At 43.0% G+C, this 14,576-nt stretch overlaps 2 protein-coding genes and 1 pseudogene across 3 annotated transcripts; 2 read left to right on the forward strand and 1 right to left on the reverse strand.

Annotated features, from left to right (window-relative positions):
• Positions 1-286: 286 nt before the first annotated feature.
• On the reverse strand, positions 287-2,923 carry LOC133899976 (uncharacterized). The gene is made up of 2 exons (XM_062341027.1): positions 2,013-2,923; positions 287-797 (listed from the first exon to the last, which is right to left on the reverse strand). Exons 1-2 carry the CDS (start codon positions 2,533-2,535, stop codon positions 382-384), a joined length of 939 nt encoding a protein of 312 aa, XP_062197011.1. The 5' UTR covers positions 2,536-2,923; the 3' UTR covers positions 287-381.
• A 2,537-nt stretch (positions 2,924-5,460) lies between these two features.
• On the forward strand, positions 5,461-8,077 carry LOC133901103 (uncharacterized). 2 transcript variants are annotated; one of them, XM_062342398.1, is made up of 5 exons: positions 5,461-5,822; positions 6,071-6,203; positions 6,311-6,546; positions 7,217-7,388; positions 7,509-8,077. In XM_062342398.1, the coding sequence occupies exons 1-5, from the start codon at positions 5,698-5,700 to the stop codon at positions 7,668-7,670; spliced, it is 828 nt and encodes a 275-aa protein (XP_062198382.1). In that variant the 5' UTR covers positions 5,461-5,697; the 3' UTR covers positions 7,671-8,077. The 2 variants fall into 2 exon arrangements, with proteins under 2 accessions (XP_062198382.1, XP_062198381.1); XM_062342397.1 differs by having other exon boundaries at positions 5,466-5,822; positions 6,308-6,546.
• A 1,343-nt stretch (positions 8,078-9,420) lies between these two features.
• On the forward strand, positions 9,421-11,444 carry LOC133900314 (calcium-dependent protein kinase 26-like; annotated as a pseudogene).
• The last annotated feature ends 3,132 nt before the right edge of the window (positions 11,445-14,576 follow it).

Below are 14,576 nucleotides of genomic sequence, written 5' to 3' on the forward strand. Positions count from 1 at the left end.
ACTTGGGACCATGCACCTGAGTTCTCGGCATCTTGATCCATGAATTGAAATATGGAATTAGTTTCTTGATGTGAAGTGAATACTGGCTACTTGGCTAGCAAATAGGAAAAGAGAGATGGGTGGGCAGGGTGGGCAATGAGAATACATGGAGTTTGAGATGGAGTAGATGGTATTTATAGGCCACGATGAGAGGAGAGGTAGGTGGGGGTGGGGCCGCGGGGGGTATTTTAAAAAAATAAACAAAAAACATGAATAAAAAAAACTTAGAAATAATAGGGGCACATGATTAATTCTAAAAATGAGCTTTATTGATAGGTTGCCTCATTAAAAACCTTTCTAGCAAAGGAAAAAAGAGTACAACCTAGCTCAGAAAATTTAAAATTACACGTTCTCATCAGCATCTAGATACAAATTTTGGAATGATTCTTCAAGCTCAGTATTTTCTGCAGTGTGTTGCATTCGTGCTTCAGCTTGTTCCCAATCCTTTACTATAGTGAGTATTTCAACCATCTCACTTGACAGATTTGTTCTTCTCTCTTCGATTATCCTTCCTGTAAGACTGAAGGCAGCCTCAGAATAAACTGTAGATACAGGAACCGTTAACAAATCTCGCGCTAACAGTGAAAGGACTGGATAATTCGTCTTGTGCTCATGCCACCATTGCAGTATGTTGAAGTTTTCTTGTTCGTGGCTGATAACGTCACTGTCGATGAAGGTAGTTAGCTCCCCTCCGGATGTTAGAATTCCGGTGCCCGTAGACGATCGTGACGAAGAGTCTGAACTTCTTGATGAAGAACCTGCACCAAATATTTTCCCCCACGTTGTCATCTTCTTACTTGTTGTGGGTGCTAGTGGAGGTCGTTGCAGGCGAACTTCGTCATACTTTGTTTCATATTTACTATAAACTTCGAATAACTTAGAACGAACATTAGTATAATAATTAAAATAATCATGGCCAAGAGCATCACCTAGAATTGCGAGAACTCTACAGAAAGCTGCAATTTTAGCTCTAGGATCTAAAATAAAGGCAAAAGCGTATAACAAAGGAATTTCTTTCCAATACTTTAAGAATTTAGATTTCATAGGAACTACACAATCTCTTAAAAGATTGTCATTTTCATAGTTGTTTAAATGAGTAGCAATTTCAACAATATTATGCACTACTAAACAAGATGTTGAATAATAAACTCCTGATAAACTCACAGTTGAATCATAAAAAAATTCAAGAAACTCCAGTATCCTTTCAGCAACATACCAATGCGCTTCCGTGAGTAAAGTTTGACCCCCATGCTGATGGTAATGTGTATGAATAAACATACCAAATGTGCTCTTATATGGTATAATATTTTTAAGCATCAAGAAAGTAGAGTTCCATCTCACCGGCATGTCCAGAGCAAACTTACTTGGACGCACACCCATTGCAACACAATACTGTTTATATGCTGCAATTCGTTGGTTAGAGGAGTTCACAAAAGATATTGCAGTACGAAAATCTTCTAAGTATCGCGATAACCTCTTCAAACCGAATTTTACTATAAGATTGATAATATGACAAGCACAACGTTGATGTAACAAGAAAGATTCAGCATAAGTACTAAACAACGGAGTAAGAATATCCATTGCTCTAGAATTTGCACCGGCATTATCTAAAGTGATAGAAAATATTTTATTCGTGAGGCCAAAGTCTGCAACTACTTGAGATATTTTTTCAGCAATATTTTCACCGGTATGCGCGTTGTCAATCAAGCGAAAACCTATTATTCTCTTTTCTAATTCCCAATCATTATTAACAAAATGAGCAACCACACTAAGATAATCCTCTCTAGCCCTACCTGCCCATATGTCCGAGGTCAAAGCAACTGAAAATGTACATGTTTGCAACATTTCTTTAAGTTTGCTACGACACGTATTGTAGTATTTTACCATATCCCTACTAGTTGTCTGTCTAGAAACATGCGTGAACCTAGGATTATGAGCTTGCTTAATGTAATCTTCAAATGCAGCAGACTCACCGATATTGAGTGGTAGATCCGCTCTTGCAATGAAGCGACATAGCTCTTTTCGAGCATTGGCAGAGTCGTACTCCCAATGATGAACAGAGCCGTCGGGGTTGTACTGCAACACCGTCTGCTTCATGGCTGCTCCACTCTTTCGCTTGCAACTTATGGCGTGCCTCTTCAAGTGCCCCGTTCCACCCGAGGGCTTTGCAGATAATTCATTTTTACAAATATAACACTTAGCATACCTGACACTTACCCCATCTTCCTCTTTGTAGATCCTTTCAAAGTCTTGCCAAACTTCGGAAGTACCGGCTCTTGATCTTTTAGACCCGCTGCTTGCTAATGTGTGCGCACTTGTAGAGCCTGACGATGGCACTCCTGCTGCATCACCTGGATCTGGATGTGAACCAACCGGAGGTTCACCGTCGGGTCCATCATCACCTGCAGCACTAGTATCAAAGGGGCCGTAGTCCCCTGTGAGTCCTTGGAGAAAAAAATCATAATCTATGGATGTATCATGATCACCGGCATCCATGATCAATGTCGAATGACACTACAAAAATTGCAAATATTCAGAGTTAGAAATAATCAAATAATAAAACTAATAATAAAATAAGACTCAACAACGATGCAAAAAAATCACCAAGATTTCTTCAACTTCAAGATAGCAAATCAGCAGGATGACGATTTTGGAATTGCTCGGATTTTTTTGCAACAATTCAAACTAATTTTGCCAAATTATCGCTAATTCTCACGAACTTTGAGACAAGAATGAGAGGAGGAAACAAGAGAGAAAATGGTGTTGCTGGTGTGGAATGGAAGGGCAAGGTGCTCCTCTATTTATAGGTGAAAAATGGTGATTTTTGCAATTTTTTTCGAATTTTTTGGAGCTCAAACGGTCACAAAACGGCTATAAAATTCAAAAATATCATGTTAACGGGTTAAACGGGCCGTTCCCGGCCCGTTTAACCCGTTAACCCGCGTGCCCCCGCCGGCCCATCGTGCCCCACGTGCCGGCCGGGCCGTGCCGTGGGCCGCCGCGTGCCGAGCCGGCACGGTGGGCCGTGCCGTGCCGGGCCGGCCGTGCCGTGATGGGCCGCCGCGTGCCGTGCCGGCCCGGCCCGGCCGTGCCTCCTGGACCAACCGTGCCTGAGCCGGGCCGTGCCCGTGCCGCCCGTGGGCCGGGCCGTGCCCGTGCCGGCCCGACTCGGTCGGGCCGTGCCGTGCCGGCCCGCCGTGCCGCGCGCTCGGCCCAGGCACGGCCCATGGCCTCGTGCCGTGCCGGCCCGGCCCATCTCGGCTCGGGCCGGGCCGTGCCTGGGCCGTGTCTACAATTCCGTGCCTCGAGCCGGCCCAGTAAGCACGGCCCATTTGGCCATCTTTAGTTAGGAGAGACACAAACGGCATTCGCGGTGGTACTCTCATGGTCATGTGCCTTTTTCAAATCAATTAATTATTATAAGCAGAAGAGTGTTATTACCTCTTGGATTATGGAATATGCATGATGATAAAAGGATATATATATGCCACTCAGTACTCATCATGCGGAACGGACGGCGAGTGATCTCGGGATGCATCTCGGATGGAGCTAAAGAATGCAAGGCAAGGGCTGCGTCTGCTTGGAGTTGACTTGTTCCTTACTAAAGGGTCATGCTAATCTTCTCCTTCCAATTTTATCAAACGTCTCCCCCCAAGAGACGCTCTGGTAATAAGATGGCGGTGGCGGAGGAGCAAATCAAGTGGCGCGCGGAGGTGGCGACTCGATCATGTACGCGTCGCCTCATCTCATATATTAGAACCGGGTAAATCCATCTTATGTTACAACAATAACATCGAAATTGCCAGGCTTGAGTAGTGCTAATTATAAGGGCGTGTTTGGATCGACGCCGGCGCTCGCCCCGCCAAAAAATTGGCATTGACCTCGCTTCCTCACATGCGTTTGGATGGACGCTAATAGTTGGCGAGCCCAGCCTCCCATCGCCCAGCGCTTGCCTCCCCCATTGACACCTGCAGATGCTTGCATATATTGCAGCCATGGTGTGTCTTGATGGTAAACGAGTTCTCTCAATGACATAAAGCAGGAGGGACATTAGCTCGAAGAAAATTGTTCTGGCACGACTAGAAATGGCTTGAATGTCCAAATCAGTTCAACGAACACGATGACGGCCAAAAGGAAGAACGCCATTTGGTCACCTGCGTACCATACCAACTATTTAATGCACTGAAAACCTCAAAGATCAAATGGGGTACAAATAGCGTGTTTGGTTTGAGACATCTTAGATGGGATGATCCATCATGAAATGATCTCATGAATTTTAGTGAGATGGCATCACCAATTAAGTGCTTGTGAGGTATGAGGTGGTGATGGATCAACTCATCCCACTTGTCAAACTAAACAAGCGAGTTAGGTGTAGAGCTAGGATCGGATGATCGATGGTTTCAACTCAGTTAATGCACATTTACCTGGAAAGAATAAAGCATGTTGCCGTTTTTGTGCCAATAAAAACCTGCATTAACATATTACTGTGACGCCAACTATACCCTTGACGTACGTTTATCAATTCAAGATTGCATTTATATTCAGTTTAACAGCCATTCGATCAAGAAATTATCCTACATATATTTACCAAGTAATAGGATTTCTATCATCGACAAGTGCATCTCCTATCTAGATCTCTAATAATGCATACACACCATCATTTAAATTTACCTGATATATTAGTTCTAGAGCTAAAGTGAGTTTTGAAGGGGATATATCTAGTATAGATTCGAACTTGAGTGCAATCTGCATGCAAATCTTTTTTTAATGAAAGTTTTATTAACTCTTATCGTTATAATAAAGAGATACAACCGTATAAGAGTTTATTCTCAGTCTCTGCATGATCAAGATGCACATAGCCCAATCTGCATGCAAACTTGTATCTAAGTATTAGTTTAATTTAGAGCACTAAATCGCAGAAGAAAAATGTTAGAACGGAAAACATGTACAGGTACGCTAGCTACTCCTACAAATTTGAACTAAAATTAATATCTCTTTTTTACTTCAAAGATATGCATATAATGCTCATCTAGGATTCTATGGAATTCATAGCAAAAAATATTACCGCATGTTGATCTGTTATTCATATTGTACTTTAAGCCAAAGTTTGACACACATGACATGCATTGTTGATCTGTTATTCATACTAAATCTTGGCACAGATGACATGCATTGTTTTAAGATTTTGCATCTTGAGGAGTAATATATGACATCGCAAAAATACGTGAAAGGAAAACTTCTTTTCCGATTGAAATACAAAAATACGTGAAAGCTTTCAACGGGAGACAGGAGTTAGGGAGTTAACATCTGTAATTTTTCAAAATGGACACATATATTCCTAATTTTCTATTTAAAAATATAAAAAAGATTCGGCATCATACTATCCTAGTGAACGTGAAGTGAAGCTGTGAAAGTGAAATTGCAGTTTGGGGAATTGGATCAGGCCGGGCGACTTCCAGGAAGGCCTTCGGTCCACTGGGCTAGCTTTCCGACGACGGACGCGGGCCTCCCATTGACGACCCCTCGATGTCACCGCCGACCGAGCACGATGATGCCGTCGGCGTCCCGCCCCGCCGGCCGAATAATCTGGGGAACCTCCAATCTCGCCCGCCGGCCACGGTAGAATAGAGGAGGTCGGCCTGACTGGGTCCACAGGAAATGGAGGACGAGGAGAGCGGGGTGCGGCGGTGGCTTGTCGACATCAGGAGCTGGCGCCCGTCCCCCGCCCAGTTCCACGCAGCGGCCGCCGGCTTGCCGCCGCACGAGCGGCCCGCCGTTGCCAGGTAACCCAATTGCTAAACTCTTAGGGTGCGCCCGTCTCATCCACACCCCTCCGTTCCCCCACCTTCTTCATACCTCCTTCAACTGATGCGTGCTTCTTGTCCCTTGTCCATCTCTACAACCAAACTTTCTACTTCATTGCCTGTGTCAGTGTTGAATAATACAGTTAGATCATAAAGAGAAATAAACCCACTGAAATAGCTATGCTTCAGGTCAAATAAAGCCCCTTTTTTATGGGTTGCACCTGCAGGTTTGTCAAAGACGATGACAGGAAACGGGCGCTCGTCAGTCGCCTTCTGCAGTACTCCCTTGTGCACCATGTTCTCGGCATTCCATTTGATCAGATAAACATATGCCGCACAATAGAAGGGAAACCGTACCTGGTATACACCACCTGTCCAATCTTCATGTCTTCATTCCTACAATCACCTTTACTCACTTTCATTCCTACAATCACCGACCAGTCTTCGGTTGATTTATCTTGCAGCAGAACAAAAATGCAACCTTCCCAAACTTCAACTTCAGCACCTCGCATCAGGGAGACTACGTCGGCATAGCATCTGAGCCGCTTTGCCTTGTTGGCCTGGACATTGTATCCATCTCCAAGCCCCAGGGAGAAACTGTCACCGAGTTCATCAGCAGCTTCACTTCGTACCTTACAGACCATGAGTGGGGCTGCATTGTTCGCTCTGACACCCACACTGAAGTGCTAACAGAGTTCTACAGGTATAACTTTCAGGGGTTTTTTGATAGATGATGTGTACATCCAGAAATAGCATTTCGGTTATGGTATGTTGCATCTGCTGTGTTGGGTGTCAAACCTTTTATGGGCATTTTTGAGCTGTCAATCCAGAGGATTATGAATTTCTTCTTAAATCACCAAGGCTAGATAGGGCAAGGGAGAATGTACTCTTTAGTTGCTTGCTAAAGCCCATCACAAGCAGCCTGAATTCATAAGTTTCGCTGGAGTCCGGAAATCATGGAGGAACCATCTATATGGACCAAGCACCTGTACTCGTATGTCCAAAATTTCTTCATAACTACCCAAAAATTTTCAGATGCTGCAACCTTTTGAAACCAGTTGAGTTGCATGTGGCTTGGGATGTACATTTAGCTTAACAAACCCATGGTTTTGCCAACAAAGTGTCCCTCTTGGCTCTAGCACAGCTTCTTATTCAGTTAGTTGAATTACATCTAAAAAGTTGATAGGAAAATTCTTTTTTCTATCTTCGGAACAAGTAGGTCTTCATTCACTAAAATGTGTAGTAGTTCTTGTTTTTGGTTGAGATTATGAAGTTATGAAGTCTAAATCATGTCAATGTTAATGATGATGTGCAGTGTTACTTAAAATTCAGTATATTGAGGTACATTGTTCAATTGTCTGTTTCTTTTATAGGTATTGGTGCCTTAAAGAAGCATTTGTTAAAGCCACAGGCGCTGGTGTTGGATTTGGTTTGCACCGATTAGAATTCCACCATGAACACTGGAGTAATATTTCTATCCGGATTGATGGAGAAGAGTCTAGGAAATGGAGATTTTGGCTTTTCAAGCTTGATGAAATGCATTTGGTATGTGAGAACTGTTCAAATAGACAGGAATATAGTTTAGCATTGATCTAACGATATAAATATGTTCTTTTGCTCAAGTTTTCTCAAGTTATTTACTTGTCATCAATAATGAAATTGCAGGCATCTATAGCAAGAGGGCATCCAGAGGATGCTGTGAACAACTACAAGGAAACATTGTCAAATTTGTTCATCAAAGAGGAACAATTACATGCTACACTAGAGATTCAAGAAGAGGGTTTCATTTTGCGGACAGTGGAACAGCTTATACAACCACAAGGTTAACTGGCATTCTTGAAGTCTTCAGTGGCCTGTTGCAGGAGGACCAAATGAAGATATCTCTGAGAAAATCCTCAGGATTCTGGGTTCCTAATATACAACCACATGATAATCATGGAAATGCTTCTTTTGCTTGTTCATCATGAAGTTCAGAAAAAATGTATCAGTGCTATTGCAGGAATGGGAGCCTAGGCCTTTGTATTTCCATTAAAGAAAGCGACATTTGGAGCACAAGATGCTTACAATGGCTCAGCAACACCCTCTAAGCTCATCCTGCATTCCTCCAGCTCTGCAATGCCATTGGGGTTAATAGATACTGACTTGTTGTGCATCGGCCAACAAGCATATCTCTTGTAAATGAGAGCAAAGTTTCAAATAGATAAAGATTAGCATGAGGAGCGATTAAGATGAAATTCAGGCAAGGTGTCACGTCCGGTTCAAAGACTAAACTAAATGTAGCTATATGTATGTTAGGATTAGATTATATACATATAGTGATGTTATCAGTGAAATAACAAAACTAATATCTTTTGATCAGCAATAAAGCAGAACTAAGTGTAGTTTTCAATTTTTCAGTGACTTCATAGGGAATCAATAGAGAACACCTAGAACGTAGCATCATCCTCGGGTACTTTAAGAAATATTTGTCTTCTGAGTAGCAACATTATGAGGGGAGAGCGTAAGCGTGAGTACATAGAATACTTAGCAAGTGCGAAAAAGTATGACATGGGGTCAATAACAAGAATGATTTAACTCTAGAGATTTATTTGTATAAATGTCATTTTAGTAGTAAAATAGTTATAAAAATAACCTATTATCTAAGTGAAAGATTCTCTAAAATTTGAGCCAAGCTTTTAACCACCTTGCTTCACATCTAAAGTTTCATCCACCTTTAGTCAGAACCAAATTCGAATCACAGCTCACACAGTTGTAATCCACTAGAATTGATAAAAAAACCATCTGATATCACCTAACTAATCATGTGAGGGTCTATGTCGCTTATGACCGTGAACAAGGTTGATATATCAGTTTTCACTTTGAAGAGGTTGTATACTTTACTCACAAGACGTATCTTCCTGTTTTACTAAGTACCCGTTGGCCGACGGATAACTTTTACACACTTTCAAGACGTGCACTAGGATTCCACTACAAAACCTTTACAACGTCTTTCTTAGCACGTATCAACCCACTGAGGTTTCACCGTCGTGCGAGTATACTCTTCACTTCAGAAACCCCTTCTTGCACCTTACGAATTGCACCATTCCATTCCGTACCACCAATTACTGAATTTTATTAAAAAAAATTCTAATAAAAAACTTATTTACAATTTTCAAAATTTCACAATTTATTTTACTTTCTAAAGAAAAAAACCCAATTACTGTGTTGGCTAACGTCATCACTCTCACATAGATGTTGACTAAGTTCGGTTTGGCTGACTAGACCACCACATCAGATAAAATCGCCGATGTGGACACGCTGACTCATCTAATGAGTAATTAGATCTAATGTGCACGTTTTAGATTGGACAACTAAGATCTATTCACGCAAAAGAGTACGCGATACTTCTAATCCTAACCATTTTTTAGCCAAAAAAAAACATTTTTAGCAAAAAAAAAAAAACAAAACCATCTCCAAACCAAGCAAAAAAAAAAATTTGCCTCGTCTGCCCCCCCCCCCCATCCTCGTCATCCAAGTGGGGTGATGTCTGTGGATGCCTGCCCTCCGTCGGAGCGGGCATCACGCGTTCCCCGCAGCCATGGGTCATTGCTGCTCCAAGGGCGCAAGGCAGGCCGCAACCGCGGACACGGACCCAGCGATGCCCCTGATGGCGGAGGCGCCGAGCCACAACGCGTCGGCGAACAATAGTCCACGACCGTTGTCCGCGGCACCCACCAAGCCGGCCTCGCGTGCGGCGCGAGGTGCAAATCTTGCACCACATCTCCAGCCAGCCCAACGTCGTGGACCTCAGGGGACGCCTACGAGGACAAGTACATCGTGCACCTCGTCATGGAGCTCTGCGGCGGCGAGCTCTTCGACCGCATCATCGCCAAGGGGCAGTACACGGAGCGCGCCGCCGTGTCGTTGCTGCGCACCATCGTGCATAGCTGCCACTCCATGGGGGTGATGCACTAGGACATCAAGCCGGGGAACTTCCTGCTGCCAAGTAAGGATGAGGACGCGCAGATCAAGGCCACTGACTTCGAAAGCAAATTCTATAACATCGGTTTCTACGAAAGACCTCATTTCCTATAATAACACGTGTCTCCTCTCTCTCCTTTTCAATCCAGCCGTTAGATAAGAAGATGTGTGATAGGATCAGGGTCTTACGGAGGTCCTTCGTAGAAAAGTCCTATAAAATTTACTTTCAACGACTTCGGGCTCTTCGTCTTCTTCAAGGAAGGTGAGGTGTTCAGAGACATCATCGGTAGTGCGTACTACATCGCGTCGGAGGTGCTCAAGAGGAAGTACGGGTCAGAGGCTGACATTTGGAGCGTAGGCATCATGCTCTACATCTTCCTCATCAGCGTGCCTCCCTTCTGGGCAGGTACATATCACATATGTACGCCGCGATAAAGATTGTGAATTTCTATGCCTTTTCAAATGGTTTTTTAACTGTACTATTGACAGAGAATGAGTTGGAAAAATTGATAATTTGCCACCTAAAACTTTAGCCCCTTCGATTATAATGTCACCTAAGTCAATGCCATATGAGATCGTCTGAGTCTGACTATGAGTCAGAGTGATAAATAGGCTAAACCCATTTTAAGTGGTGACAAATTATTAATTGGCCCAAATGAGAATGGCATCTTCACCGCGATCCATGGCCGAGCATTTCATCAGGAGCAAAGGATCTTGTCAAGAAGATGCTGAACATCAACCCCAAGGAGCGGCTTACGGCGTTCCAGGTTTTCAGTAAGTACTAAAATCCGTAGATATCATTATTCATTAGTAGCACATATGAATGTATCATCAATGTGGCATTGACATAACAAATTGGCATGTATTTGAACATGTAGAGCACCCGTGGATCAAAGAAGATGGAGATGCACTTGATACGCCACTTGATAATGTTGTTCTCAACAGGCTCAAACAGTTTAGGGTCATGAACCAGTTCAAGAAAGCAGCATTAAGGGTACATATTTGGCAAGCATTCCACATATCTAATTGCTGAAGAACAGCTTACCAATTAAACTTTAATGCTGTCCTGGACCTAATGTTGATCATTGCTGGGTGCCTATCCGAAGAGGAGCTCACCGGGCTGAAGGAGATGTTTAAGAACATTGACAAAGATAACAACGGGACCATTGCGCTTGAAGAGCTAAGATAGGGTTGGCAAAGCAAGGAACCAAGCTGTCAGACAATGAAATTCAGCAACTGATGGAAGCAGTGAGTTTTCTCTTCTGAGCACCTCTAAGAACATGGTTCTATTCAAGATGACAAGTTAAGCTGACATGATCCCTTAAACCTTCTATATAATTTCAGGCTGATGCTGATGGCAATGGGTTGATTGACTACGACAAGTTTGTCACCGCAAACAGTGCACATGAACAAACTGGATAGAGAGGAGCACCTTTACACAGCATTCCAGTATTTTGACAAGGACAACAGTGGGTAAGTTTAGCATCAAAATTAATACAGCTGCGATACCTTTTTTGGACTTGGAATATTGTGGGAGAATGCAAATTTATATCATTATCTCACAGGTACATTACAAAAGAAGAGCTTGAGCAAGCCTTGAAGGAGCAAGGATTGTATGATGCCAAGAAAATCAAAGAGTGAAAGGACAATGATGTCATCTAGAGGGGCTGAATAGGCGTTTTAACAAAACTTCAATCCCTTTTACTATTTGGCTTAAGATTATTCAAATCTAGTAAAAGATATATAAGAAAACTCTAATCAAAAGTTCTAGAATTACTATTCATCAGTAGTACCGGTGCTGTTCATCAGAAGTTCCAATTTTACTGTTCATCAGAACTTTCGATCAGCTCAGAAAAATAGATTTGATATATCATGAAATTAACTCAATCCACATACAAATAAGCATACAAACATAAATATCAATGTAATGCACAAGAGTAAGGAAATACGGAGACAAATGATTTGTTATCGAAGTTTGGATATTCACCGATATCCTACGTATCCGTTGAGGAAGCTCGGTCACACTTGAGTCGGGTCTTTTTTAACTTTTTTCCTCACGAGGTTGCACACATGCACTCCTCGTCTCCACTATACCCAACTCTTTCTCCACTTCAGAGATGGTGAGTTCCGCAATCACTTCCGAAACCTCACAATCTTCACTTGAGGAGTCGCCGGTAATCCACCACCGAGCCATCTAGGAGACGGTGGTCTCCAAGAGTAACAAACTCCCAAACTCGCGCACGATCAACACCAAGTACTCAAATATACTATAGCGAAAATGATCCTATTAAGCCATGATTGTAATTTTGGTGATTAATAACAACATAGTCAATGAAACTAACATGTTTGTCAAGAATATATGTTAGTAAATCTCATGGATGCAATACATGAAGATGCCACCGTAGCTGGGACAAAGTTGAACTGAATTGGAGAAGCCCTAGGAAGTTTTGCCTCATCAGATGGTCCGGTGCTCTGAGTGTTGAACTCACCGGAGCATATTTGACAAAGGGAGAGAGAGGTCTGAAGATCTCACCGGAAGGTTCGGTGATTAGCAAGTGTGATCACTGAAGCAATTCTTCCAGTGAAGGGTCCTGTGCTGAAGAATGAAGATAAGCTAACCGGACAGTCTGGTGATGAAGGATATAAAGCACCGGACTAATTCTTGCAGAGAAGAATTCAATCACAGAAGAATGAAGATCAACACACTGGAAGGTCCGGTGTATGTGTTGTACACATCGGAGGTTTAACACCAGACTAATTTACACAGAGAAGGTGACAAGTGTTGAAGAACGAAGTTCAAGGCACTGGATGGTCCGGTGATGAATGTTGTGTATATCGGAGCATTATTTTCAGAGAGGGTTGCATTGACTCGGTTGGCTGAAGATAACCTACCGGATGATTTGATGATGAAGTGATGTGCACCGGATGCTTACACCAGAGTAATTTACACGGAGAGGCTGCAGAAGGCTCGGATGGCTTAAAATAACTCACTGGATCATCTGGTGATAGAGATGAGCATACACCGACTGTCTGGAGGCTTGGAATGGGGTTCCAACGGTTAGTTTGTGAGAGTGTACTCACCGGATGATCCAGTGTTAGTACCACTATTTTCACCGGATCATCTGGTGTTAATAGCTTTTCTAAGCCATTGGGAAATGGCTAGTTTGCGGGTTTGAGGCTATAAATACCTCTCCACTTAGTCATTTGAAGGTGTGGCATGTAGCTGGAGTCCAGAGAAGCTCTTATACACCTGAGAAGACATCTAAGCCACCAAAGTGCTTAAAGTGATCATCCAAGACCATTAAACATACTATTGAGTGATTAGTGTTTATAGACCTAGAGAGTGTGTCGCTAGGTGATTGTTGCCTAGAGAGTGGATCAAGAAGTGATCTAAACTTGTACCTCTTGGTATGCTGGCACCTTAGAGTTTTGGTGACTCACCGATAAACTTTTTGACCCTCCGACTTGGTGTGGAGCGGCGGCAAGACATGTGTACAGGGACGCGGAGACCCTTGCCTTGGTGGCTCAAGCTCTGAAGTGATCACGGCGGTAAGGGATCGAAAGAGAGGCTTGTAGTGAGGCCTTGTCTTGGTGGCTCATCCGGGTTGAGATCTTGTCTTTGTGTTTTGGTGGCTCAATAGCCGAACCAGGTGCCTACCGGGAGCATATCTTTGGTGGAGCTCCCAACGTGGACTAGGGTGACACTCATGCTATCGATACCATGGGAAAAAAATCCTTATGTCGAGTTTGCTCTCTCCACCTTATTTACATTTCCGCATTTACTTACTTGCAATTTACCTTCTTAGATAAGTTGCAAGCACTTTGATTGGTAGAGTAGACACACTAGATAAACCTAGAACATATTTAGATAGAAATTGATATAGATTTATCTTGTATTATTTTTTTGAGCCGATTAGATTCTAAGTGTCCTAATCCCCCCTCTTAGGACGTCACCAATCCTCACACACACGCAACTAATGCGACACGTGCGAGCAACCCAAGCTCCACACATCTCACTCTATCCTCACTAAGCCACAAAGGTTTGATTTTCACAAATTCTTGATAGAGAGGGGAGGGGAGTACTTAAAGGTGGAACACCAAGTTTTAACACCTCTCACAAGCACCACAAAGGTAGCAAAAAACACTTCAAAGCTCTGCCTCCACGCAAGGAGGCAAAGGGGTATTTATACCCCCACTCTGAAAAACTAGCCATTATAGGTATTCTGGCCTAACCCGGAACTTCTATTCCAGAGCCAGAACTTCTGATTTCATGAGAAAACCAAAACCGAGAGCTTCCTTCTGGGTTGAAACCGGAACTACCGACTAACCGAGAACTTCCGGTCTAAAACCAAAACTTCCGGTTTCATGAGAAAACCACAACCGAGAGCTTCCTTCTGGGTTGAACCCAGAACTACCGGTCCAAAACCAGAACTTCCGAATTCAGCACAACTGACACTCTGAAAAACGACGATAACTTTTGATCCCGATGTTCGATTTCGGTGATTGTAGCCTCTATTAAGAGTTTATTTAGAGGGATACATATCCCTACTAAATTCATGATCTCAAACACATTGGATCAAAGCTAGAAACACTCTGAAAACCGATTCGGACACTTCCTCCAATTTTTCAAAGCTTAATCCCCCAAGATTAAACTAGGAACCACATGAAACATGCCAAACACCACTAAGGCTTGGCAACTCAAAGGGTTAAATCTAAAACACACTTTAGATACCCCGAACTCCTAAAGCGAACTCTCAACATAAACACTTCCCG

This window comes from Phragmites australis, chromosome 19 (genome assembly GCF_958298935.1).
Source record: "Phragmites australis chromosome 19, lpPhrAust1.1, whole genome shotgun sequence".
In the NCBI taxonomy this organism is placed as follows: domain Eukaryota; kingdom Viridiplantae; phylum Streptophyta; class Magnoliopsida; order Poales; family Poaceae; genus Phragmites; species Phragmites australis.